The sequence below is a fragment of the Diplotaxodon limnothrissa genome, linkage group LG7 (assembly GCF_057381915.1).
Source record: "Diplotaxodon limnothrissa isolate DT_005_m linkage group LG7, D_limnothrissa_male_GT1.1, whole genome shotgun sequence".
In the NCBI taxonomy this organism is placed as follows: Eukaryota; Metazoa; Chordata; class Actinopteri; order Cichliformes; family Cichlidae; genus Diplotaxodon; species Diplotaxodon limnothrissa.
Genome location: NC_140602.1, coordinates 26688627 through 26716287, shown reverse-complemented (window position 1 = coordinate 26716287; position 27661 = coordinate 26688627). Strand labels below are relative to the sequence as shown.

At 40.6% G+C, this 27661-nt stretch overlaps 1 protein-coding gene across 4 annotated transcripts in view; it reads left to right on the top strand.

Moving 5' to 3' along the window:
* The window catches only part of agbl1 (AGBL carboxypeptidase 1), a 94363-nt gene that overhangs the window by 52677 nt on the left and 14025 nt on the right, over positions 1-27661 (top strand). For 3 of the 4 annotated variants that reach the window (XM_085359488.1, XM_085359487.1, XM_085359490.1), the window contains 13 exons: positions 1200-1408; positions 5109-5271; positions 5989-6056; positions 6270-6386; positions 8737-8905; positions 9988-10078; positions 10662-10928; positions 11526-11609; positions 14639-14719; positions 14903-15051; positions 17491-17578; positions 18416-18548; positions 22101-22254. In XM_085359488.1, the coding sequence (XP_085215614.1) occupies positions 1200-1408; positions 5109-5271; positions 5989-6056; positions 6270-6386; positions 8737-8905; positions 9988-10078; positions 10662-10928; positions 11526-11609; positions 14639-14719; positions 14903-15051; positions 17491-17578; positions 18416-18548; positions 22101-22254 (1773 nt within the window). The remainder of the gene's footprint in view (positions 1-1199; positions 1409-5108; positions 5272-5988; positions 6057-6269; positions 6387-8736; positions 8906-9987; positions 10079-10661; positions 10929-11525; positions 11610-14638; positions 14720-14902; positions 15052-17490; positions 17579-18415; positions 18549-22100; positions 22255-27661) is intronic. The other variant, XM_085359489.1, reaches the window with a different exon arrangement.

Below are 27661 nucleotides of genomic sequence, written 5' to 3'. Positions count from 1 at the left end.
CCTTTGTTTCATCATGTGTTCAATACCTTTTCCCTGTGTCATTTCTCATTATTACACATTTGAATTTACGAAATTTATGGATTAATTTTATATCATTTGGAGCAATGCTTATTTATCTGCTGTGTGTGTGGATTTGGTTTGTCAAGATGTGCACTTCAGAAAGATGCAGAGAAGGACCGAGTGACATTCTGAATGGCATCTTAAATATTCTGGATTTTCTTGTAACCTGGAGAATGATGCACTTACTAGATGACTGACCCAAAAATATGCAAGTGTGCGGTTTGTGATGACACTGACAGATAAATATTTTTTAAAAGGCTTAAAGTTTGTGTAAGTTTATTTTCCTGATTTTCAAGCAGGTTCAGTAGTCAGATTTGGGGTTCAGATTGGGACCCACAGTGTGGAGACTGAAATCAGCCAATACCTCAGTTCAGCAAGTGTCATTGTTTGCATCTGTGTAAGTCGCTGTAACTAACTGAACTTGAGCAGTGACCTTTTAGACAGTCACTGCCCTGCCAGAGACCCTGATGGCTTGCAGTTTTTTTGTGTGATTTATTTTACATAAAGAAAAATGTCCATGTTTCCACCCAATTTTATCCGCTTATCCACTTCAGGGGTGCTGTAGCTTATTCCAGCTGTCACAGGGTGAAAGGAAGGTTTCGTCAGTCGGAATCCAAACAGTTTTCCTCCAAGTCTAAATTGTTCAGACAAAATATTTAGGCTAATGTTTACAGTATTTCAGTGCTTCAGCATTTAACAGAGTATAGAAGCATTCACACCAGCAGCATTTAATATATATATATATTTGAAATAGTTAAAATTGTAAGATGAAATATTTTACTTAATATTGAATCATTTGGGTCTACATGTCTACTTCTGAGGAATGCAGTCGTCTTGTTAAACAATGTAAGAACTGCAAAAAACACAGCACTACGTGAAAAGTGGATTTTCTTGTTTGTTGGTTTGTTTTGATTGCTAAAAGTGAACAAAGTTACACACTAATGAGATTAGAAATAGTTCAGACTATTCAAAGGGCATTCTCACTTTTCTAGTTTATCTGGAATACATAGATGCATTTCTGCACTGCTTCCAGTCAGTTATTACTGAAGTAATATAGTATATATTAAGAAAAAATGATCCAAAATGTTAATGTACTTATGTCCTTTCCTGCTTTTTTTTTGTCTGTTTCTCCTTCACAGAGGCAAATGTTTGTTCTGCGGTATCTAAAGGATACATCTCTGGCTTCTTGTGGCTTTATGAGGACTGGCATAGCAAAGATAACCAAGATGTTGCCATAGCAATCCGTCATGCGCTCCTGTGCTGCCTCCTTAAGGCCACTGACAGCACTGCAGGCAGGCAGGCTTTTCTATCCCAGGGAGGTATCAGACTCCTATATCAAACTGCACAGGTGAGTTCAAATTGTTTCTAGGTGAAGTTAATCTGACTTCATGAGGTAGAAACCAAATGCCTGTGTGCCAGTATAGTCCTTTTTCCATTAGTACCTACTTAAATCGACTCGACTCGGCTGTATTTGATCAACCTAATCTAAATGCATTTATCATGCTAAATTGCAAAGATTTTTAAGTTTTTGTTGAAGGGTGTGTCCATGGTGCCAAAGTGAATATCGATGATGTTTAGCATCAGGAGATACAACTTTATTGGCAATAAACACAACACTTTGATTGGATCAATATGTGATCCTCATATTTAATTTGTATGTTGACTAAGTTTTTTAACCCTTGGCTGTAAAAGGGTATTGTTGACACCCTGCTAGGTAGGCAGGCAGGTGGATAATGTGGACACCCAAGTTTGTGAATGCAAGAGCAAATTAATGGATTTCTTTTTAAATTTAGTTTCATATTGATACCATAGGTGTAGCTACTAAAAATCACGGACTAGTTTGAATCTCTGTGTCCTAGACATCAAGGTCAGGGGTCAGAGGTCACCTTTCCGAAAAAAGATTTTCTGAAAATCTTGCATCTGAGGGGTACCCCTGGTCACTGCCAGTAATTTTATATTTATTTTATATATCAGAACAGCAGGGCTGAACGTGCATTCAGCCAAGTCAATGACTACAATTAAAATGTTTTTTTTACCACTCAGTGTGCTAAATCAACAGATTAACAATTTCCTGCTGCATTAATACTGTCCTTTTAAAAACCAGGTTGCATTTTACTGCTACTTGTCTTATGTTCTCTACAGTTATTATTTGATTTGCCACTTTGTATTTATTTTTTTTTGTACTATCTACCATGACATTTATTTAAGCTCTTTTGCTATACAATGGCAGCAATGATTCACTAATGCCCTGAGGAATTTGCAAGCTTGCTCATTTACTAGGAAATGAATATGCTTAAATTTTATAGTACTTTCATTTTAATAAGATAAGATAAGATAAGATAGAACTTTATTAATCCCTCGGGTGGGTTCCTCTGGGAAATTCGACTTCCAAAAAAAGCACAGCAACGACCGAAGTTACAGTTACAGAATTGTTATATATACACACACACACACACACACACACACACACACACACACACATAAATACAGAGACAAATATAAATAAAATATACGAAGGGGATAAATAGAATAAATAGGAATAAAAAATAAATAAAAATACAAGTGAATTGCACATTTCAAGTATTGAGTCTATTGCACTGTTGACTATTTACAAAAAGTATTGCACAAGGTATTGTACAGTGAGGTGAAGAGGCACTACAGCTTAGTTGTTGCCCCCTCCTTTGTCCTCCTGTTTCCCCTCCCTCTCCCCTCCAGAGAGGAGTTAAACAGTTTGATGGCGTGTGGGACAAAGGAGTTTTTAAGTCTGTTAGTTCTTGTCTTGGGGAGAAGCAACCTGTCACTGAACAGACTCTTCTGATTGTTTATGGCCGTGTGCAGAGGATGCCCAGCATTGTTCATAATGTCCAGCAGTTTCTTTAATGTCCTTTTCTCTGCCACTGTCACCAGAGTGTCCAGCTTCATGCCGACCACAGAGCTAGCCCTCCTGATCAGTTTCTCCAGCCTGGATGAGTCCTTCTTTGCTGTGCTGCTCCCCCAGCACACCACAGCATAGAAAAGTACTCCAGCAACCACCGACTGGTAAAACATCCTCAGGAGCTTCCTGCAGATGTTAAAAGACCTCAGCCTCCTGAGGAAGTACAGTCGGCTTTGGGCTTTTTTATACAGGTGCTCTGTGTTGCATGACCAGTCCAGTTTATTGTCCACCCACAGCCCGAGGTACTTGTACTTGTTGACCACCTCCACCTCCTCCCCCTCTATCTGAACTGGCAGTGGACCTTCTCTGGACCTCCCGAAGTCCACAGCCAGTTCCTTAGTCTTTGAGGTGTTGAGTTGCAGGTGGTTTGTGTGACTCCATGCGACAAAGTTCCTCACCAGACTTCTGTACTCCTCTTCCTGATCATCCCAGATACACCCCATGATGGCCGTGTCATCTGCAAACTTCTGAATGTGGCATAATTCAGAGTTGTAGCAGAAGTCAGAGGTGTACAGGGTGAAGAGAAGAGGGGACAGCACAGTTCCCTGTGGTGCTCCTGTGCTGCTGACCACAGTGTCAGACGTGATGTCCTTCAGCCTGACGTACTGTGGTCTGTCGGTGAGGTAGTCGGAGATCCAAGCCACCAGGCAGGGGTCCACCTCCATCCTGTTCAGTTTTTCCTGAAGCATACAGGGCCGGATGGTATTAAAGGCACTGGAAAAGTCAAGAAACAGGATCCTGACCGTGCCTTTTCCCCCATCCAGGTGTGAGTGGGCTCTGTGTAGGAGGTACAGGATGGCATCCTCCACTCCGACACCCGCCTTGTATGCAAACTGTAGTGGGTCCTGGGCATATTGTACCTGTGGTCGGAGGAGGTTGAGGAAGAGCCGCTCTAGGGTCTTCATAAGATGTGACGTCAGTGCCACCGGTCGGAAGTCATTCAGCTCATTGGGCCGGTTCTTTTTGGTGACCGGGACGATGCAGGATGTCTTCCAGAGGGCGGGCACTCTCCCCAGTCGCAGACTGAGGTTGAAGACTCGTTGTAGCGGCTCCCCAAGTTCAGCAGCACACGCCTTTAGCATCCTAGGACACACCTTGTCTGGGCCTGCTGCCTTTCTGGGGCGAAGCTTCCTCAGTTGCCTCCTGACCTGATCCACTGTGACACTGGGAGATGTTTGGGAGGAGGGGAGGGGGGGAGATGTCTTGCTGCTGAGAGAGGGATTGGAGGAGGGGGGTGTCATGGTGTCAGGAAGGGGGGGAAGCGAGGGAGGCAGGAGAGTGGGGAGAGGACTCTGTAGTGAAGGTGAGGGTGGGGGGGTTGTGGGCTGGTCAAACCTGTTGAAGAAGTTGTTGAGTTCGTTTGCCTTCTCCACAGTCCCCCCCGCTGTGCTTTTCTTGGTGTTGTGGCCTGTGATGGTTTTCACACCATTCCAGACCTCCCTCATATTGTTCCTCTCCAACTTCTGCTCCACCTTCCTCCTGTAGGTGTCCTTTGCTTCCCTCAGGCAGCGTTTCACCTCCCGCTGTGCTGCTTTCATCTCCTCCTTCACTTTGCTCCTGAAAGCCTTCTTCTTCATGTTGAGGACAGCTTTGACTTCCTGTGTTACCCACGGTTTGTTATTAGGATAACACCGTACCGTCTTAGCAGGGGCGACTGTGTCCACACAAAAGTTGAGGTAGTCTGTAAGACAGTGTGTCGCCCCCTCTATGTCCTCACCATGTGGGCTCAGGAGCACATCCCAGTCTGTGGTGTCATAACAGTCCCTCAGAGCATCCTCCTTTTCTGGGGTCCATCTCCGGATGGAGCGCGTTGTGACCGGCTGCCTTTGGACGAGGGGTGTGTATTGTGGCTGTAGAGATAAAATAAATAGAGATAAAGGAGAATATCAACCAGAAAATCCAAAGAAAATGGAGAAAAGAAAATCACATAAAAATGATAAACTGTAATATACAAAAGACAAAATGAATGAAAGACAAATGTGAGTTTGGGAGGGTAGGTTTCGGCATTCTGTTGGTACAATATAGCTCATTCATTAACATTAAACTAATCTGTTAGCTCACATTTTTCTGGAGTTTTCATGTTGTTTCAATTTTCTTGTTTGTTTCTGTGCAGACATGTTTATTAAGCAAAAATCTGGAGTGTTTGGTGGAGCCATCCGTGCAGCTGATGAGGAAGTGTCTTCCTAGAATTCCTCTACCAGTCACATCAGATCAGTCTGCATATAGCTTTCTCCTGCCTGGTACACCTGCTTTCACGGATGTTAGTGAGACACCAGGTAAAGTCCCAGGATTCATAGACCTCCAAAAACTGTTTAGACCTCAGGAGCCCCAAACAGACTAATTAAATCTTTAGTTAATCTTATGTAGTCTGAGACTGGCCATTTTTATTCCATTAAGGGTTAATGGGGTATTTTCGTCACCCCACTGCGTGAGCAGGCAGCGTGGACACCCACGTTTGTAGATTTAATAACTTGAGAATGAGGCAACGTAGCACTTTGATATTTATACCATAGGTGTATCTACTGAAAATGAACAAGACTGAATCCCGGTGACCTTGACCTCAAGGCCAACGTTTAATAAAATTAAATGTAATTAGGAAATGATGAGACATAAGAGGGTTTTCGGAATTCTGTTCCATAATCAGTTCCATAATCAGTTTCAGATCAAATTGTGCACATCCAACCTCGCTGCACATGGAGATTACTTCTGATTGGATCAATTAGAAGCTCACTCCACCTCTTTACACAACTTGATGTGTTCTGATTGGATCTTGTCTCTTCAGAACATTTTAATCTAATTTTTATTCATCAAAGTGTCAATACATTTCAACATAGTTTTTGTCCTTTGCATTTGTTTAAGTTTAAACCTAATTGAAGTTTAAGTATAATGAAATGTGCTAAATAAATTAAATGTCCATTATGATTGTAATTTTACTTTGGAGTCAACAGTCACTCTAACTTATCGGTTTTCTGTTGTGTATATATGTGTTGTAGATGAGAGCAGTGATGAGAGCGATGCTGAAGAAGCTGAAGATAACCATGAGGCCAACAACAGAGACTATGTGAGTCTATGCAGATGGAGTGCTTAGGATTGTCACCTCACTGCAAGAAAGTTTATGGTTTGAAATCTGGTTTTTAGCCTGTGCATACCTTCTGGGTACTGCAGCTACCTTCCACAGGTAGGTAGCTGCAGTACGGTGGATTTGATATATGCTGCTGTGAGTATATATTGAAGACTCATGAGTCATTATGCATTTGTGTGCATCTTTGTCCAGGATGATGACTTGGAGACTGACCTAAACAAACTTCGTCTTCCTCCTGACCCTGACAGACCTAAAGAGCTGCTTACACAGTACAGCTGCTTTTGTCCTGAGCTGTCACATGATTTCCAGGTATGCACCTCTCTCTCGCTCTCTGTCTTGTGTTTGTGTGTGTGCATTTGTTTGTTAGATGAATAAATTGTTAAATTCCGCAAATGTGTTGTTTCTTTGGACTTCAATCATCCGATTCAATAAAGAACACTAAACAAAGTAGTAGAATAAACTGTTTGGCATTGGCAACAACGATTCAGCAAGTTTCTCAAGCACCATTTAAGGTGAAATAAACAGACTTTCCACCAGTATAATATTCATTGCCAAGAAACATTGTTACAAAGAAATAACTGACCAAAGACAAACTTCCTTTTGTGCTAAGTTTATTTTTTTAAAGGCAAAAGATGTTGGCTTCATGTTTAATTCAATAAAAGTAATACGTGTGTTGTATTTTTTTTTGTCTCAAGACACTGCCGACATTTTTCTGTATGAAGCCAAACCCTTTGTCTAGATTAACTTTAAACACAACCATAAAACTGAAATGTTACTAAGTAATTAAGTAGAAAGTAAGAAAATGGTACAGATCGATGAAAAAGATTTGATATTTTCTTAACCACTTGTCCAATTCAGGAATGCAGGGATCCTGTGCCAGCTGTCTACAGATCACCAGTCCATTACAGGGCTGTGTTATGACCTGGTTCATAAACCACAACATAAAATGGAGACTGAAACCACAACTTTATTTAAGCTGAAAAATGACAGCAAAAAGGAATCAGTTAGGAGAGCATAACAAGGTCCACCCTTTGTCAAGTACAGACAATTAGCAATTAAACCCAGTCAATTGGCAGTGCCACTTTAAAGGCAGGTAGTGCTTGCAGAGGGGTGTAACACCTCCCCCAGGAACTCAAAATGAATTTAGAGAAATCCCCCTGGAGTCTTTTCTAGTTGTTGACCTAAAAGACAAAATGGGGAAAGATGGAAAACAAGTGTGGCTCACAGCAGCCACAAACGAAGTTACTCCAATCAGTGGACACCTACAGCCAAGACACAGAGGCAGAATATCATTCCTGCCTAAGACCAATTTAAAGTCACCAATGAACCTTCTATGCATGCCTTTTGGATTGTGGTTTGAACCTGGCATACTGGAGAGATCACACAGTAAGAATATGCCAAGTCCACACAGCAATGCTTCAGGTAGCTGGCAGATTGAGACCTAGAATCTTCTTGCTGTGAGGCAACAGGGCTGACCTCTACACGACAGCTTCAAGTTGTATTTAAATTTGTAGTTAATTTCAGACATTTCTATGATATAGTGAAGAACAAACAAAACACGTGTTCGTATTGGTCATGACTGTACTGTACCGCATGAAATGGAATGTGTTGTCACCTAATTAAGATTTTTCCATCTTGTAATGATACACTAAAGAGCCAACAGTAAAATCACTTATGAACTGATAACCTTTATCATCTTGTTACAATGCAGGGATGCACCTGCATTGAAAAACAAAATCAGACAAAATATTAAAGTGACGCTGAGGTTAGCACTGTCACTTCACAGCAGGAAGAGTTCTGATTCAAGTCTTTGAGATATCACGGCCTTTCTATATGGCATTTCCTGCACTTGTGCCTGTGTGAATTTCCTCACTTCGTGTTCCTCCCACTGTCCAAAGACTGCTCATGGATGTGAGGTAGATAGTGTGCTTAAATTATATAAAATAAAGCACTGTGTGGTTATGTGTGGCTTGTAGTCTGAAAGACTTTGAGTGGCCAGTTAGACTAGAAAAGCACAATATAGATGCTGTTACTGGCAGCTGATGTCACCGTGACGTCACCACGCAATGATTTTGTAGAGTGACAACAATATTGTCTGTAATATTTAACCACTACATGTATTTTCAGGTTTTAGAGTCAGTTTACCTGTATATATGTATAGTATGATCTATGTGGACCGGAAGCAAACAATGTGATGTCTAGAAATGTCATCTCATCACCCTCAGTGTGGAAGAAGGAGGCTAATAGGTAGACTCTTGTTTAACATGGCATACTTATTACGCTGGCAATCACGATTTCAACATAATTTTTTTCACTTTTGCACACATCATCCACATAATTTTCTATATAATCAAAACTTTGTAATGCCACATAGCCAGGTAACAGTTTTTTCAAAAGGCTCTCTATTATGTATTTGCTAGTTCCACACTCACCTCACCTTGGAAATAAATGATGCAGCATTGACTCTATAACTGAACATAGCTCATGTTTCAAAAGACCAAGGTATGTTTGTACATAGGCTACTGACTGGGTTAGCTCTCAACTGCCCACATGTTTACACAAAGCCTCTTCAGAAAAAATCAAGCATCTTTTGTGAGGTCTTGCAATGTACAGTTGGTGTTTTGCCAGAGTAAGACGTGACTATATCTGTGTTTTTCAGGAGCTGGATCTGAGTTCAGAGACAGGGGATAGTTCAACAGCATCATCATCATCAGATGATGAGGTAGTGCTGCTTAACAAGGACAGGACAAAGACTACTGCAAGTCGAGATTCCTCTACCTCTGATGGTTCTTACTCAGAGATGGAAATATCCAGTAGAGACATGCCAGGTCAGAGCCAGCTTAAACACACAGCAACACTGGTCCAAAAGTAGGGTCTCTACTTTACGAAAAGTTGCATTGAGATTTCTGTTGTGTTTTTGTGCTACGTAAAAAAATTGAATTGAACTAAAAAATTATGATCAATTACAAAAAGATAGCTCTGGATAATGACATCAGCCTATAGAGAAAGTGATGCATATTTCCAGCTTATGCTTATCCCTCTCACAAACAGAAGCAGAATGAGTAGCACTCTTTACCATCTACTTTTAAGAGCAAAATCATTAATATATTTGAATGTTTATAACAATGTTTTTAAACACAGCTTTATAACGGCTAAAAATGTTAACCTTTATTTAACTAGGAAAAAACTCTTGAGATTTAAAATCTCTTTTACAAGAGTGTCCTGGCCAAGGACAGCATACGATAAGTTATATAAATTTATAGCACCTAAACATGCAAAGTTACCAGTTAAGTACAGTCAAAGAGTAAAAAACACAGCAAAGAAACCTTCTAATGAGGTTTTAACAACCTCATCAGAAATATTAAAGCAGCTTATTTACATTCATTCTTTATTATTGTTAGTTGTTGACAGATTTTTAAAATCAGTTTTTAATGATTAAATTATTCACTTTAATTAAAAGTTTAAAGTTGACATTTATGAAATACTGAGCCAATTCTAAAACTAAAACAGACTAAAAATGTCTGCTTGAGTACCTCACAGCTAGTGAATTGAGTTAGTAACCTGATTACCGTTGATTACTGACCATGCCTTAAACTAATAAATTATAAGTTTACAATTCTGCCAGCAACTAATTGCTGGTCAAATATCTGCAAAATAACACATTATTGTCTTTTTCACTCAATCGTGAATCTATTTTGTTTCTTTTGCAAGAAATATTGCACATTTCTTTTCATTCTCATTAATTCCACTGATTTTTATTTGCTCTGCTAAGTAAACAATACTCGGGACCTCTTCTAAGAATTACAAGTTAATTTCACAAAAATTCTTTCACATCACTGCATTAGCTCCTTCATTTGTTTTGTAGGAATTTAAAAACTCAATGGATTATTTTCCCTTTCTCACTCTTCAGCTGCTGCCCATTTAGAAGCGTGTGATTTCCACAGTCACAGCAGCATCCTGGGCACAAGCCCTGGGTTCAGGACCATGGTTAGAGGGGCAATGTAAGCTCAAAGTCTTCATGCTAACTGCATGTACTGCATGGACTAAGGTTCTGTCGAGCTGTTTTAACTGAAATGTAAATTATCCTGACAATGCAAAACAAACTGTCAAAAACTTAAATCTACTGCTTGTTAAACTGACAAGCGGCATGAGGCAGATTCAAGGCCAGAACTGTGGCATTTATTTACATGATGCAGAAATCCAACTTGCCTGATTCATCCATTCACACCTTCATTTTGTCTACAGAAGTGCTTTCTATTTAACATTCACATACTCGAATGGAATTGCAACTTGAGCAGCTTGGGGTTAGTATCTTGCGCGAGGATATTTGGGGTGTAGACTGGAGCAGACAGGGACCAACCTTCCAATTAGTAGAGGACATGGTCTACATTGTTATTCTTCTTCCAGCAGTACTATCACCCTAGTCCCGTCAGCCTAACTTTTATTTGGTTTTGTTTTGTTTGGTTTCTGGTGTTCGGCGACTAACTCCGTGTGCATCACTGAAAGAATTTAAATCTTTCTGACTTTGCTGTTGCTTTTGAATTCTCATCTTAGGAGTCTGACCTCATTCCTTTTTAATTCTAGGGGAGAAGCCTCCCCATGTCAGAGAGAAGATGAGCAAGATAATGAAGAAGATGGAACAGAAGAATTTTATCATCATACAATAATAGACAGGTTACTGGAGCGGCACGGAGCCGGTATTCCCCACCATGATCCCAAGCTATATTGTGCTGTAGCTTCCAAAACCAAATCCATTCCAGATTTTAGCATCCTGGCCTTTCCTGATTTCTGGGGTCATCTTCCACCACCAGGACATCAACCCATGGCCCCACGCAAACCCAACATACAGAGGTATTAGATACATGCAATAATAATGTAGTTCATGTAACAGGTACGTAGAAAGTTAGACCTCTAAGCATTTTTATAGTGAAAAGAATGGAGAGCGTTCACTCCAGAGGGCCACATGTTTACCACCAACCGTATTCCTAATATGGTAAGAAAAGCAACAGAGGCGATGACAGGGTTTTAGTACTGGACAATAGCAAACTATTAGCATGTAATATAATGAAACCTGGTGTAATGATGTGAAACACCTATGTCCAATCACAGCAAGAGGTGGCAGCAGGGGAAATGTTTAAACCTCCTGGATTGCTTTTGTATTTGATCAGCTTTATCCATTATACCATCACAGCTGGTGACACTAACAGACTGAATAAATTGACCAAAAACTTTTGTGAGCAGAAAAGAACAGATGACTGACTGATGTTACAGCCTAAAGAGGAAGTATAGCGATCACAGCAGGAGGTATATAAGTATTTGAGCAATAAGTATTTAATAATGACTCAGATATTTACTGCTGCTGTAAATATAAAGGATAGGTTTTTTAAACATATTTCAAGGACTGTGATTCGAATATTCGACGCTTGACTATGCTTGTGTGTTTATCAGACAGAAAGTGTTTGAAGATATTCAGCGTTTTCTGAAAACTGATGACATCATTAACCATGTTGTCTTTGACCTCGAAGATAGCAAGTAAGTTACCCTCCCCTCACCCCCTGCTCCCCATCTCCATTCTTTCTTTAATTGGTTGTTTTCCCGGGACGGACTTGGACTTGACGATTTGAGCTTGAAAGATTAAAACCTTAAACCTGAAACCAACATGTAGACTTGTGTTTCTGAGCTGATTAAAAGCTGTTGTGGTCCTCACAGCACAGCCTCTGCAAAACCTATGATTTTATTGAATATGAAGGTTTTTTCGAACCATAAACATCCTCAGCAGTAATACTGATCAATGTAATGCTGATGGGGAGCATTTTTCAGGAAAATAAATACTTCTATTTTTGATACTTGTAAATGTTAAATTTGACAGTAATACAGTTTTATGTGTTGTTTTATAGTATTTGTTGCTTTTGTTCCAAAATAATTCCTTCACCACTCATAAGAGAGTGTGAGTGATGTTTGAATCTAGTACAATTTGTCTTGGGAAAGACTAAAAGAAACTTTATTTTTATCTATGCATCAAGCCATTTTCTTCTGCTTATTCAATTCAGGGTCAGGGGAAGGAGGAAGGCGGGGTACAAGCTTGGACAGCTTACCAGTCTGTGGCGGGTCTAGAAAAGGCAACCATTCATTTTAACTTAATTACATTTTTTTGGAGGGGTTGCACCCAATGTTCCCACTAAGCTGCGCGTGCGCGCAGTTGCACACTGCTGGCACGGTCTCTGTGCACAGAAAATCTGCGTTGCGCACAAAAAAAATCTAACCTGAATTGAAATTAAAATTAATACTTTAACAATTCTGTTTGGCAGTGTTAGTCAGTAAGTGTCTGGCTGCTCCCGTATAGGATTAGAACGATGCCCAGTGTTGGGAAGGTTATTTTTAAAATGTATTCCACTACAGATTACAGAATACATTTTATTCTGTTACGTTACTCAATGAGAGTAACGTATTCTGAATACTTTGGATTGCTTAATATATTATCATGCTTTTTACAACTACATGAATGTCCTATTGCTGTGTGATTTATTACTATTACGGCTCCAAACCGTAGTAAAGGGACCTCTGGCTAATACGGTGGGTTCCGTGTCGGGCTCGTAGCCGAAAAATAGCTTTACTTTGTTGCCTGGGTCAACTTTGCTAGCGAGAGAGAGACAGAGAGAGGCATTGAAAGGCTGCTCCAACGGAACTTACTGTTTCGGAGGAAAACACGAACACGGTGTACAGTCGAGTCTTAATAACTTACTTACAACTGGGCTCGGCAGGCACTCTTTTTGTCTGCAGTGATTATTATATTTACATGCTTCCAGCTCTCGTTTCTGCTCGATGTCAACTCGTACTTTTCTACCATCCTTTTTCTCCCTCCTCGCGCTCACAAACACATAACGGGTATGGCAGTCCATTCTCCCTGCAGCACGGACTACACTGCCCATGAGGCTACATTCTTTAGTGCTATGCATTCTGCCTGTTAGCTTAGCACAACAACAACAAAAAGGTGCTTTCTCACCCAGGAAACACAGTCGCAGAGAGAGCGTCACCCTGTAACCATGGCAACCGTAACGCTGCTGCCTGGAACAACAGAACAAACAAAACCCAAACAGTCCTGACCCGCGACAATATGAAACAGGGAAGTACCGCCGTGTAATCCATTTATTTCAACAAAGTAACTGTATTCTGAATACCACCTTTTTAAACGGTAACTGTAACGGAATACAGTTACTCATATTTTGTTTTTTAAATACGTAACGGCGGTACATGTATTCCGTTACTCCCCAACACTGACGATGCCACCTTATCCCACAGTCCAGCCAATGATGCGATTCACATTCGCATCATTGGCTAATCAACGCAGCTAATCAACGTCGTTGACAGGCTATGACAGCGTCCTTATGTGCCGACACCGGTGTTTTAGCTAGCAAAGCGACGTGGCTGATGTGGAGTGAAGCAACGTTAATGACAACGTACACAACCATTGGAGATGTGAGCAGGACAGACTGAACAATTGACGGAAAAAGTGTGGACTTTATACCAGTTTTTAAATTGTGTTGATAGGCCACGTAAAACCAGAGTTACGATAAAAATATCTGCAATGTTTGGTTTTCTTCCTGAATACTATGGCGTTATTTTTGTGCCACTATTCTGAGCGCACGTAAAAAAAGTTTGCAGGTGCAAGTGTTGCATTTTGAGGAGAAATTTATTTTGAGCGAAGACAAGCTGAATTTGAGTGAAGAAAATTCATTGCTGCGTGAAAAAAATTTATTTCAGTGTTTGCTATTATCCACACACACACACACAATAGCAGCCCCTCTCGCTCAGTTTTTGCATTTGCGCTCGCTCGCAATGTGTTGCTCGCGCTCTCAACATTTCTTTCTCTACACTGTTGTATCTGTTGCAACGGATGCAAAAATATCTGATTGGCTGTTCTGGTCTCCAATCAGCTCGAAATGACGAAATGCAATATCCCAGAATCCATTTCGTCCAAAGCTCAAACGAGGCAGTGGCGGAGGAACACAGAGTGTTTGAATACTACTCTTTCTGGATCACAAAATAAACTTTTAAGATATTTTCATGCGAGAATGGTGCTGTGTAAACTTAAAACATTTGCTCGATTTATCAAGACATCACATATTTGCATAAGTGCTCTAACGTTTTCGGAGATGCCTGTTACCCACCAGCTGACCGGGTGGTCACTCGGGTTAAACATAATATATAAGGCTGAACTGACAAAAACCAGGTAGGCTATTATACGAAAAACCATAAAGCCTTTGAACTAAAACAAACGCTCTTGTGACACTGATGTACACTGTCGTGTTGGTATATATGCATGATTTGTATCACCTTCAAGTTTCCAAACCGATATCATGAGCAGCAGCTTTTACAGCTGTGGCTCCAGCAAACAGCTGATACTAGAAATTAATTTTAAATAACCTAACCCTAACCCTCTTGCTTACTTTTTTGCAAAAATCACAGCAAGAGACAGACAGATAGGTGTGTGTTCATGTAGGAATAGGGTGGTGTGTGTCCTAAAGACCGTCTGTGTCTCTCTTTGTTTCTCCGTCTTTCAGTCTTCAGTGTCACTCTGATTCTTTGAGGTTTTTTTCCAAGTTTGAATCTGGGAATCTGAGAAAGGCTGTTCAGGTCCGCAGGTATGTTGTGTTGAGACACACACACACACACACACACACACACACACACACACACACACACACACACAGAGTTTAGGAGATCTAAGCTTACATTTCATTATTACTAATTACTGAGAAAATAAATCATATTTCATTTTAAATGCAGTACAAAGCAACAATGTCCTCTCTTCTCTTCTCTTCTAGATATGAATATGACCTCATATTGAATCCAGATGTTAACTCTTCTCAGCATACCCAGTGGTTTTACTTTGAAGTTAGTAACATGGCAGCCGATGTCCCATACCGTTTTAATGTCATCAACTGTGAGAAGAGCAACAGCCAGTTCAACTATGGTGAGGTGGTTTGTGTGTGTGTGTGTGTGTTCCCTCATTTATAAACTTAATTTGTCACTATTGTCATTATTGCTTTATACATAAATCAGTGATGTCACATGGTACTTATTTACTCTCCAAATAGGCGCGCAAGTGTTTGTGAAGAAAATAAGCACTCTGTGGCATCATTTCATTTCATGTGTGACGAGAAAAAAAACTTTGCATTTAAGCATGACTGCAACTTTCCACACTGCATGATTATACAACCATGAAGCTGAAAGAATAACATGCTGGAGAGAGAGCCATTCACAATCACAACTGATTTAGTATCACCATTTTACCCAGTATGTACAGTGGGGCAAAAAAGTATTTAGTCAGCCACCGATTGTGCAAGTTCCCCCACTTAAAATGATGACAGAGGTCAGTAATTTGCACCAGAGGTACACTTCAACTGTGAGAGACAGAATGTGAAAAAAAAAATCCATGAATCCACATGGTAGGATTTGTAAAGAATTTATTCGTAAATTAGGGTGGAAAATAAGTATTTGGTCACCTCAAACAAGGAAAATCTCTGGCTCTCACAGACCTGTAACGTCTTCTGTAAGAAGCTTTTCTGTCCCCCACTCGTTACCTGTATGAATGGCACCTGTTTGAACTCATCATCTGTATCAAAGACACCTGTCCACAGCCTCAAACAGTCAGACTCCAAACTCCGCCATGGCCAAGACCAAAGAGCTTTCGAAGGACACCAGGAAAAGTATTGTAGACCTGCACCAGACTGGGAAGAGTGAATCTACAATAGGCAAGCAGCTTGGTGTGAAAAAATCAACTGTGGGAGCAATCATCAGAAAATGGAAGACATACAAGACCACTGATAATCTCCCTCGATCTGGGGCTCCACGCAAGATCTCATCCCGTGGGGTCAAAATGATCATGAGAACGGTGAGCAAAGATCCCAGAACCACACGGGGGGACCTGGTGAATGACCTGCAGAGAGCTGGGACCAAAGTAACAAAGGTCACCATCAGTAACACACTACAACGGCAGGGAATCAAATCCCGCAGTGCCAGACGTGTTCCGCTGCTGAAGCCAGTGCATGTCCAGGCCCGTCTGAAGTTTGCCAGAGAGCACATGGATGATACAGCAGAGGATTGGGAGAATGTCATGTGGTCAGATGAAACCAAAGTAGAACTTTTTGGTATAAACTCAACTCGTCGTGTTTGGAGGAAGAAGAATACTGAGTTGCATCCCAAGAACACCATACCTACTGTGAAGCATGGGGGTGGAAACATCATGCTATGGGGCTGTTTTTCTGCCAAGGGGACAGGACGACTGATCCGTGTTAAGGACAGAATGAATGGGGCCATGTATCGTGAGATTTTGAGCCAAAACCTCCTTCCATCAGTGAGAACTTTGAAGATGAAACGAGGCTGGGTCTTCCAACATGACAATGATCCAAAACACACCGCCCGGGCAACAAAGGAGTGGCTCCGTAAGAAGCATTTGAAAGTCCTGGAGTGGCCTAGCCAGTCTCCAGACCTCAACCCCATAGAAAATCTGTGGCGGGAGTTGAAAGTCCGTGTTGCTCGGCGACAGCCCCAAAACATCACTGCTCTCGAGAAGATCTGCATGGAGGAATGGGCCAAAATACCAGCTACTGTGTGTGCAAACCTGGTAAAGACCTATAGTAAACGTTTGACCTCTGTTATTGCCAACAAAGGTTATGTTACAAAGTATTGAGTTGTATTTTTGTTATTGACCAAATACTTATTTTCCACCCTGATTTACGAATAAATTCTTTACAAATCCTACCATGTGGATTCATGGATTTTTTTTTCACATTCTGTCTCTCACAGTTGAAGTGTACCTCTGGTGCAAATTACTGACCTCTGTCATCATTTTAGGTGGGGGAACTTGCACAATCGGTGGCTGACTAAATACTTTTTTGCCCCACTGTATGTTCTTAAACAGGAAGCTGGAGCACTGAGGGAGAACCCATGGGGACATCATAAAACTATACACTAAAAGTCACCCACTGACCAGTGTATTTGAACCCAGGAACTTCTTGATGTGAGCAGGCAGTGCTAACCGCTGGACCACTGTGTCACACTAGAAAGAGCCCATTAGATAAAAAACACTAATCAGAATATTCCATACGCAGCAATAACAGAATGAAACAACAGGTTTTGTTTACTAGTCTGTCTCCACAGAGACTTTCAACCTAGCTGTGTTTTTGTTTTTGTTGTTGTTTTTTTGTTTTGTTTTTTGCAATAGCTGGCTTGATAAAACCTAAAACCCCAATCAGAGAGAGTTTTTTACAGCAGTTATCAGCTTTGTCTGTTACACTGGTCTTTGTGCATCAGGTTCAGTGTGTGCTCACCTACAGACATGGACTAATTTATCAGTACCCTTACACAATATGAAAAAATGTGTGTGTGTGTGTGTGTGTGTGTACTGCAGGAATGCAGCCGGTCCTGTACTCAGTAAAAGAAGCCCTGGAAGGTAGACCACACTGGATCAGTACTGGAACGGAAATTTGTTATTTCAGGTATGAAAACATTTTACATATTTTTCATTAATTAGAGACATGTTGGAAATCCAAGTGTTGGAGAGTAGCTTTAGCAGGCTGCTGAAGGCAGGTCAGACCTCGAAAAACATTTAATTAGGGGCAAAAAAAACACACGGGTTTGAAACTTGTGTAAATTAGTCATAGGTCAAGCACAGAACTATGTGTGATTCTCCAATAGATACTTCAAATGAAGAAGTTCATTCATTAAAACCCCCCACTGAGACTAACTGTAACTGACAGCTGATTTCAGCTGTTCAAAACAGATGTTAGCAGTAGCAATTACCAGAGGCCTATCCATCCAAAGAGACAACCATTCACTCTCAATCTAGAAGCAGCAATTAACCTACCATGCATGTCTTTGGGAGCAAGCCAGAGTGCCCAGAGCAAAGATGCAATCTCTGCACAGAAAGGCCCAAGACTGGATTCAAACCCAGGATATTTTTGCTTTGACACAGCAGTCCCAATCGCTGCACCATTGTACAGTTTAACTTGGAAGCAGCAGTATGTGCAAAATACATTCCTCACATTTATCTTGTCATGTTAAAAATCCAAAATAAGGCCACATGTTTTATTTAAACACAGAAGAATTTCTCTCATACCTCCATCTCTGTTTTACCAGCTTCAGGCACACTGACCTCACTAGAAAAACAGTCAATAGCACCATCTGATGGACTGGGAAAAAAACCTCCCAAAACATTGTATTTTTGTACGTGTGCTATAATATTACCTACTGTTCGACTATGTTGTATCAGTTCCCCTGATTTAGATAGTCTACATATAACAAAACATTTTTTTTTTCTCAATTTTCTCCAACAGAAACAACTTTTGTCCAGCACAGGGCAGAAGGAGAACTACCTTTTACACCCTGACCTTTACCATCACCTTCAAACACAGTGAGGATGTCTGCTACCTGGCCTACCATTATCCCTACACATATTCTGCTCTGATGGTATTTTTTTTTCATATAATAATCCCGTTTATTTACTTTGGTCAGAGTTTAAACTTAATGTTTTTGTAGAATGTTTATAACCCTATCACAAATAAAGCTGTGAAGCTGTGTAAAAGTGTAAACAAACTATGATGAGTTTCAAATCATACAAGTCTCAGTTAAATAATACAGTATAATTCACACTTCTATATACTAGCATATGTAAAAGTGTGACATATATAGTGTAAAAAATCAAGAATCTAATTAAGTTCATGAACATTAAATCATAAAAGTGACATATTATAGTCATTACACAAAGAAATACCTTAACACCTTTTTTGTTTGTTTGATTTTGATGATTATAGCATATTACCCACATCACTCAAAGCCTGAATATCTATAAAGTCTGTCAGCTGATGGACTCTTGTAGTGCCTTAAGATCTCCTATAATGACTTAATAAAACAGAGGACCAAAACCAGCCGATGACATGGCACCTTATATCACCTTAAACTGCAGAAACTTCACACTGGACTTCAAACGTTTTGGATCCTGTGTCTGTCCGTGCTCCCTCCAGACTCTAGGACCTTGATTTTCTAAATGAAATGCAAGTTTTACTTTCATCTGAAAAGACAACAGTTGAGTTCTTTCTCTGGCTCAAGAGTTTCTTGATATTGTGACATCTGCTGTCCCTGTCCAGAACATTTCTGTTCATGGTGGCTCTTGATACTCTGACACCAGCTTCAGTCCACTTCTCGGGAAGCTTGTTAATAGACAGTTCAAGGCTGCAGTCATCCCTGTTGCTTGTGCATCCTTTCGCAGCACACTTTCCCCCTCCAGTCAACCTTTGGCCGATAAGCTGCCAGTCTTTTCGATAGTAGCTCACCTTTCTTGTGGAATTTGTTGATAATTGTTATCTGGACTGTATGTATCTCTTTTTTTTTTTTTTTTTTTTTTCTTTCTTCTTGAGTGAGATACATACAGGACTGTATGTATCTCACTCTAATCTTTGTGTACAGATATCGATACACATGTTGGGAAAAGCTGCATCAAGCCACGCAGATGACACAGTTAAATAATTTCAAATGTGAATCCATCTCTGTTATTTTAACAGCGACCATAAGCCCCATAACTATAACCTGAACATATTTTATAATATTTTATATTACAAAGACAGATAAGATGGTTACTAAGAACTCTTTTATTACCAGAAAAATCGTTATTTTTTGTTTTCTTTATATTTTAGATCATGCGCTGCCATCTGAGATGTCACAAGCAGGCTAAGTCAATATAAAATCTCTTCTTTCAGCTGCTCCCTTTAGGGGTTACCACAGCAGATCATCTGCCCCCATCTCATCCTATCATAGTATCCTCCTCTGCCAGACCAACCCCCTTGCATATTCTTCACTACATCCATGAATCTTTCAGTCTGGCAGCTCCATTTTCAGCATCTTTTATCCAGTATATATATTTACTAGTTCTCCTCTGCACATGTCCTGATCATCTCAGCCTTTACTCTCTAACTTTGTCTCCACCTGAGCTGTCCCTCTGATGTAATCATTTCAAATGCTATATCTTCTTGTCATTCCCAATGAAAGTCTTAACATCTTCAGCTCTGCCTCTCTGTACATCATAGCAGGTCTCACTACCTTCTTGTAAATCTTGCCTTTCTCTCTTGCTGCTGCTTCTTTCACAAATTACCTCCGATACTCATTTCCACTTACTCCACCCTGCCTTGACTCCCTTCTTCACCTCTCATGTACTGTCCGGTACTTTGGATGATTGACCTCATTTAAATTATTCGGCGTTCACTACCTCAGCTCAGCTCCCTCTTATTCACACACATGTATTCGGTCTTCTGGCTTCTAATGTCTTTCATTCGTTCTCTCTCCAGTACATACCTCCACCTCTCCAGGTTCTCCATATGCTCCTTATAGATCCGATGTCATCTGCAAACATCAGAGTCCACTCCTGCCTGATTTCACAAGTCAACCTGTCCATCATGACTGAAAACGAGAAGGGGCTCAGACCAGATCCCTGACCAAATCCCACCCCCAACAGCTTTATCCCCTGTAGTTACTACAGTTCTGCACCACACTCTTGTTCTGGAAAAACTGATCAATATGAAGCAGAAAATGTAATTTTATAGGTTCTATGTGAAGTTGGTTTATAAAGACTATTTTGTCTCAGACGACAAACATGAATTTTGAGTTTTTTAAGCTATGAGCAGTTCAGACGTGCAATCACTGTTTTTATGTGCACCCTTGTTCACCCTCATTTGCATCCCCTCCTATGTCATCTTGTTATTCAGGCTATGGTAAATCAGCTTTTTTATATTTAAACCTTTTTTAAAAAACTTTGTCTGCATTTGGGTCTTCCCTACTACAACTGAATTACTATTTTAGCTCTATTCTCTAAACCTCTGGGGGAAAATGTAACTCAATAAATAAGTACAATGTCTAAGTCTAATGTAAAAACAATGCAGTATAGATTTTGTACATCTTTTTATACATCATTTTCTTAAATGGCTGGCTGTGGAGTGCTTACTCTTTCTGTTGCTTTTCAACATACTGCACAACTTGCTCTGTGTTTTTCCCTCCACAGCTGCTATATAGTGAGGAAGGTTAATCACCAGATGCATGTCAGGTGTGTCATCCTCCCTAGCTGGCACCACACCTTTCCCTCCTGCAGTCACACCCCACTGGCACATAACTCCCACAGCCTGACTTTGGCTGGGAACCATCAAACCACCATCACCAGCAAATCTTCACATACCCTATCGGAAGTGTGAAGTTTTTCTCTCAAGTCCATAAGATGCTGAATTGGATATTTACTAGGACTTGGCACTTTCTCCTAGTTTTCTTTAAGTAGGTCAAAAATCCTGAACTGTAGTTCAAAGGGAGAAAATCCTGTCAAGGATCAAACCACTGGTCGCAACTGGTTTTAATGTCACTAATGAAATTTGCAATACTGTATTTTTATCCTATTCAAACCCTCAACCTGATCATCAATCTGTGGAGGAAACAAACGTGAAACATTAAATACAGTTCTTTCACCAGGCATGATATGAATGACATGCCCTGAGCCATCAAAACTGATGCAGGATATGACCAACTTGAGCTGCTGTGTTTGGAGGGAACAAAATGCAGACCCAAAGAACACAATCCCCACAGTCAATCATGGTGGAAATATTATGCTTTGGAATAGTTTTTCTGCTAAGGGTCCAAGGTCATGTATCATAAAAGTGTAGACGAGAACCTCCTTTCCTTCAGCCAGAACACTGAAGAGGAGTTGTGGATGGGTCTTTCAGCATGACATGAACCAAAACATATCACCAATCAAATATCCAATAATTATTTTCCCCCACTGTACAAAATTAGCTGTAATTCTTAAGTAGTTAAGGTAATACTCTTGTTAAACCCCTTGAATTAAATTTGAAAGTCTGAATTTCAAAAACATCTTGATTGTTTGACTTCAGCTCCGCTCTGGTGGTGTACAGAGGCAGAATTACAAGAGAAATATATCTGTTTTATAAATAATTAGAGACCTAAGTATATATTTGTTATTTTTGTCAGGCTCACTTGAAAATACTGCAGAAATCAGTGGATCCGGCCAAGGTGTTTTTCAAGCAGCAGACTCTTTGTAGCACTTTGGCTGGAAACTCCTGTCCAATAGTTACCATCACTGCCTGTCCAGTCAGCAGAAGGTGGAAAGACCTGCACCAGATGCGTAAGTAGTGCTTTGTAGTCCAGGAACTACTCATGTCAGGGGTACTTACGTGTTTACACAGCCACATTGGAATGGTAGAGAGACTGGTACTTATGAAGGACCTTTCTATTCAATTTGAGCACTCAAATAACTTTCTATTACAAGTGTCATTCACCCAGTCACACATTCATAACAGATTCTTCAATTTCATGGTGAACACATGAAATTGTCAACCTCACTCACTAACCCTATATGCGTGGAGAAATGTTTACATTTTTTCACATATAATTATCACTGGAAAATATTGTTATTTTCAGTTGTTAGACTCAGACTCTAAGATGCATATGTATACTGTCATGTTTCTCTACATGAGAACATATTGGAGCAGCTTTGGGCCCTCTGTGCAGAGTTTGAACATTCTCCCTGTATCTGTCTGGGTTCTCTCCACGTACTCCGCCTTCCTCCCAAAAACATGCAGTTAGTGGATTAATTGGTGACTCTAAATTGCCCATAGATGTGCAGAGTAGGCATTCTAACTTTTTACAGCAGAGAGTCATTGCCTCAGACTTATAAGTGATAATTCTCATTACTACTGCTTCATACTTTGCTGCAAACTGCTCCAGTGGAGGTCACCTACCGATGAAGCCAGAAGAATCACCAAATGTCTTCTTCAAATAAATTTTATTTTATTAGCGCCAAACCACAACAGTCACTTCAAGGCACTTTATCTAGTAAAGATCCTAGAATAGTACAGAGAAAGCACAAACAGTCAGACTAACTCCTATGAAAAAGCACTATGGCAACAGTGTGAAAGGAAAAATCTGTTTAAACAGTGAGAAACCTCCAGCAGAACCAGGCTCAGGAAGGGGCAGTCATCTGTCACGACCAGTTGGGAGTGAAGGGAGATGGACAGGACAAATAAAAGAAAGAAAAAGCACTGTAAAAGAGAGCCAGAGATTAATTAATCATTAAATGCAGAGTTATGTATGAAGACATGGGGAGTAAAAAGAGGTGAGTAAAGAAGAAACACTCTTACTGCAGTGTAACTAAGGGAGAATTCACACTCACCTGATCTAGACTGAACTGTAACCAAAGGAAAGTTTTAAGCCTAGTCTTGAAAGTAGAGAGGGTGTCTGAATCTAAACTGGGAGCTGATTACATAAAAAGGGGGCCCGAAACCTCAAGGCTCTGCCTCCCATTCTGCTTTGAAAGACCTTAGAAATCACATATTCCTAGGGTATTGTATCATCCAGGTCTTTATGTCTTTAAGACATTTCTGCAGTTTAATTGATGTGTCTCATCTGGCTTCATGAATAGACAAAGCTACACTACTAGCCAAAAGTTTGGACACACATTCTCAATTAATGTTTTTTCTTTATTTGACTACTTTCTACATTGTAGATACAAACTGAAGGCATCAAATATATGAAGCAAGATATATGGAATTATGTAGCAAACAAAAAAGGATAAATAGCTCTAAATATGATATGTTAGATTCCTCAAAGTATCCACCCTTTGCCTTGTTGACAGAGCTGCACACCCTTCTCTTCTCTCAATGAGCTCCATGATGTAGTCACCTGAAATGGTTTTTAATTCACCAGGTGTGTCTTGTCAGGGTTCATTTGTGGAATTTTCTTGACTTCTTAATGGGGTTGGCTCCATCAGTTGTGCTGTGCAGAAGTCAGGTTGGTACACAGCTGACAGCCCTATTTGACAACTGCTAGAATTCATATTATGGCATGAACCAGTCAGCTAAGTAAAGAGAAACAACAGTCCATCATTACTTTAAGAACTGACGGTCAGTCAGTCTGGAAAACTGCTAAGAAACTGCTACTATGGAAAAGAAACAAGCAGAAGAGATTTGTTTGGGCCAAGAAACACAAGAAATGGGCATCAGACCAGTGGGAATCTGTGCTTTGGTCTGATGAGTCCACATTTGAGATCTTTTGGTTCCATTGGCAGTGTGATGCAAAAAAAGTGAACAGATGGTCTCTACATTCATGGTTCCCCACTGTGAATCATGGAAGAGGAGGATGTGTGATGGTGTGGCAGAACCACAGCATCCTGCAGCGACTCAGGACAGTGACCCCAACACGCACCTCCAGGCTGTGTAAGAGCCTTTTGAAGAAGAAGGAGAGTGATGGAGTGCTGCACCAGATCGCCTGGCTTCCACAGACCTAAACACAATTGTGATGGTTCAGCACAGTACTTCTAATTCCCCTGGCTTCTGACCTTCTTTTCACTCTAAAAGCAAACATTGCATCTGTAGTGCCATAATGCTCCTCACTAATTGTCACCTCTTTTTAGCTTAGCTTCAACAAGTCTTTGCCATATCTTTATGGCATAGCTCATTTTTTGTAGTCAATGCAGCTCACATCATCGTTGTTCTAGCATTCTTGGTGGTGCACAGGTTGGTCAGTCTGGTGTTGCAGTCTCAGACGACTGCTCTATCTGCTGGTAGCTGGTGTTTTGCCCCTATGGTATTCCTGCCGATTCCTTGGCACATACGACCCATATCCACAATGAGTGACAGGTTAACTTAAGAAAGCACCAGCAATAAGAAAAATGCTGCAAAAGCACACAAAACACAACGGAAATAGGAAAATTGAAAACGGAAATAGGAAAGAAAAGATGTGAGGTAAGAAAAGATGAGAGGTAAGTGTGTTAGCCTAACTATTAGCCTAAAAAATCCGTCATCAGTATTATATGAATCATGAGATTAAAACACACTTACCGAGCATGTTTTGGTTCCTGCAACTGGTCCGTAGGGTTATTGTCTCCCCAGTCACTTCCCTTGTGCTTTTGGAAATCTGTTTTTTCCTATTTCCATTTTCGTTTTTCCTATTTCTGTTGTGTTTTGTGTGCTTTTGCAGCATTTTTCTTATTGCTGGTGTTTTCTTAAGTTGCAGTCAGTTTGGCCTCTCAGGGCCACCGTATAAATTGGATGAAAACACTATACAGCTCTCCAAATGTGTCTGTCAGGACAAATGATCTTAAGATGATCTAAGATAAGCCTATATGCTGATGATACATTACTTTCCTTGGGAACACAAACCTCTCTTCTGAAGACAATCAGACTCACTGCTAAAATCCCATTCATATCAGACTACTCTGCTAACTGGAGTAAATTGACATTTCTGCCCCTAAATTGTAAATTTCAGAACACCTCCACCACTACACTACAGTTGGGTAACATTAATTATCTTCATGAATAAAAAAAACTGTTTGTATTACTCAATGTAGAAATGTACTTCTAGATCACATTAGTTTGTAGAAAATGCATGCCTCTTTAAAAATTTAATTGGATGAATTTATTTCTCTCTGATCTCTCTGATTAATTCCAGTGTTTAGTTGGCGTTGGTCGACTGTAGTCACATCTCCCTGTGTGTCTTGCACGTGGCTGGTGGTGGACACGGGGTCAGTGGAAGTCTAACAGTCTCCTGCGGGGGTCGGTTGGTGTTTTGGGGCATTGGTGTGTCTGCCTTGATTGCTGGTGAAGGTGGGTGGCTGGGGTGGGTGCAGGTGCTGTCTTACAGTCTTGAGATGTGGAGCAGGTCCAGGTCTGGGGACTGGGGCCCTAGTTCCCAGTGCTGCCCATTCTGGTTGGTTCCTGGTTGTTCCACCACATGGGGTGGGTTGGCCCACGTCTAGATGTCCAGTCCAGGTGGACTAGCCTTTGTGGTGGTGATGATGGGTGCTGGCTTATGGTGCGGCATTGCCCTGGGTTGCAGTTGACACAGGTCTGCTCTTCATCACCCTGTAGCATGATGTAGCATAGGCCACAGTTGGTAGGGCCATTGATGTGGCTTTGCTGGGTGTGCTGTGCTGCCATCCGCTGTCTCATGTCACATATCCTCCCTCAATTTTAATAACATCTGTGAGCTGTCAGCAGTGTTGGGAAGGTTACTTTTAAAATGTATTCCGTTACAGAATACAGAATACATGCCCCAAAATGTATTCTGTAACGTATTCCGTTACGTTACTCAATGACAGTAACGTATTCTGAATACTTTGGATTACTTAATATATTATCATGCTTTTTACAACAACGTGAATGTACTATTGCTGTGTGATTTATTACTATTACTGAAGGTCCGCGACTCCGAACTGTAGTAAAGGGACCTCTGACTAATACGGCGGGGTCCCTGTCGGCTCATAGCCGAAAAATAGCTTTACTTTGTTGTGTGGGTCAATTTTTCTTGCGAGAGACAGAGAGAGGCGTTGAAAGACTGCTCCAACGGAACTTATTGTTTTCGGAGGAAAACACGAACACGGTGTACAGTCGAGTCTTAATAGCTTACTTACAACTGGGCTCGTCAGGCACTCTTCTTGGCTGCAGTGGTTATTATTATATTTACATGCTTCCAGCTCCCGTTTTTCCTCGACGACAACTCGTACCTTTCCACTCGCCTTTTTCTCCCTCCTCGCGCTCACAGACACATAACGTGTATGGCAGTCCATTCTCCCTGCAACACGGACTATACTGCCCATGATGCTACATTCTTTAGAGCAGGGGTCACCAACCTTTTTGAAAGTGAGAGCTACTTCTTGGGTACCGATTAATGTGAAGGGCTACCAGTTTGACACACACTTCTCAAATAACAAATTTCCTCAGTTTAACTTAATTATGTGTTATCATTAATAATTAATGATATTCATCTATGTACGGACACTAATTATGTTAATTATTTTTCACCATAATTATAAAGAATGCAATTAGGAAACAAGGTAGGAAACATAAATATCAATATGCAACGCTTTATTTCTATATATCTCTGCAAGTATTTACATTTTGAAGTGATCACTTCTACAACATTTTCACTTACCACTAACAAATTTTAACAAATCATGCACTGTTACATACATTATTTTTGTATGTATGTAACATACAAAAAATCAACTTTCAAATTTTACAGAACTTTTCACCAAATTGGCAGCATTTTAAAGCAAATTGTCACTGAGAACATCTAATATGGCTTTCTTTGTCTGTTAGTGGGAAACCTGGCATTGCATGCTGTTCACCAGTGTGTTGTAATCTGGGGTATAACTTGACACTGCAACTCTGAGTGAGTCTTGCAGATGTGCATCGGAGAGGCGTGTTCTGTGTTTGTTCTTGATGAAGTTCATGTCAGAAAAGGCTGATTCACAAAGATAGGTTGAACCAAACAGGCTGGCAACCTTCATAGCTGCTGTGCAAACACCACTGTACTTTTCTGTGTCAACAAGGCACCAAAAGTTTGGTGCACCCAGATAGGCTTTGAGGTGGACGTCATTTTGCAATGTTACAATTTCGATTTCCACCTGTCCAGCATCCAAGCTGAACATTGAACTTAGTTGCTCAGCAATGCATGTTGTGTCCACATTCATGAAAGGATTGGAAACAAATGAGACACATGGCTCAAGCTGATCAAGGTCACAAAACCTGTTC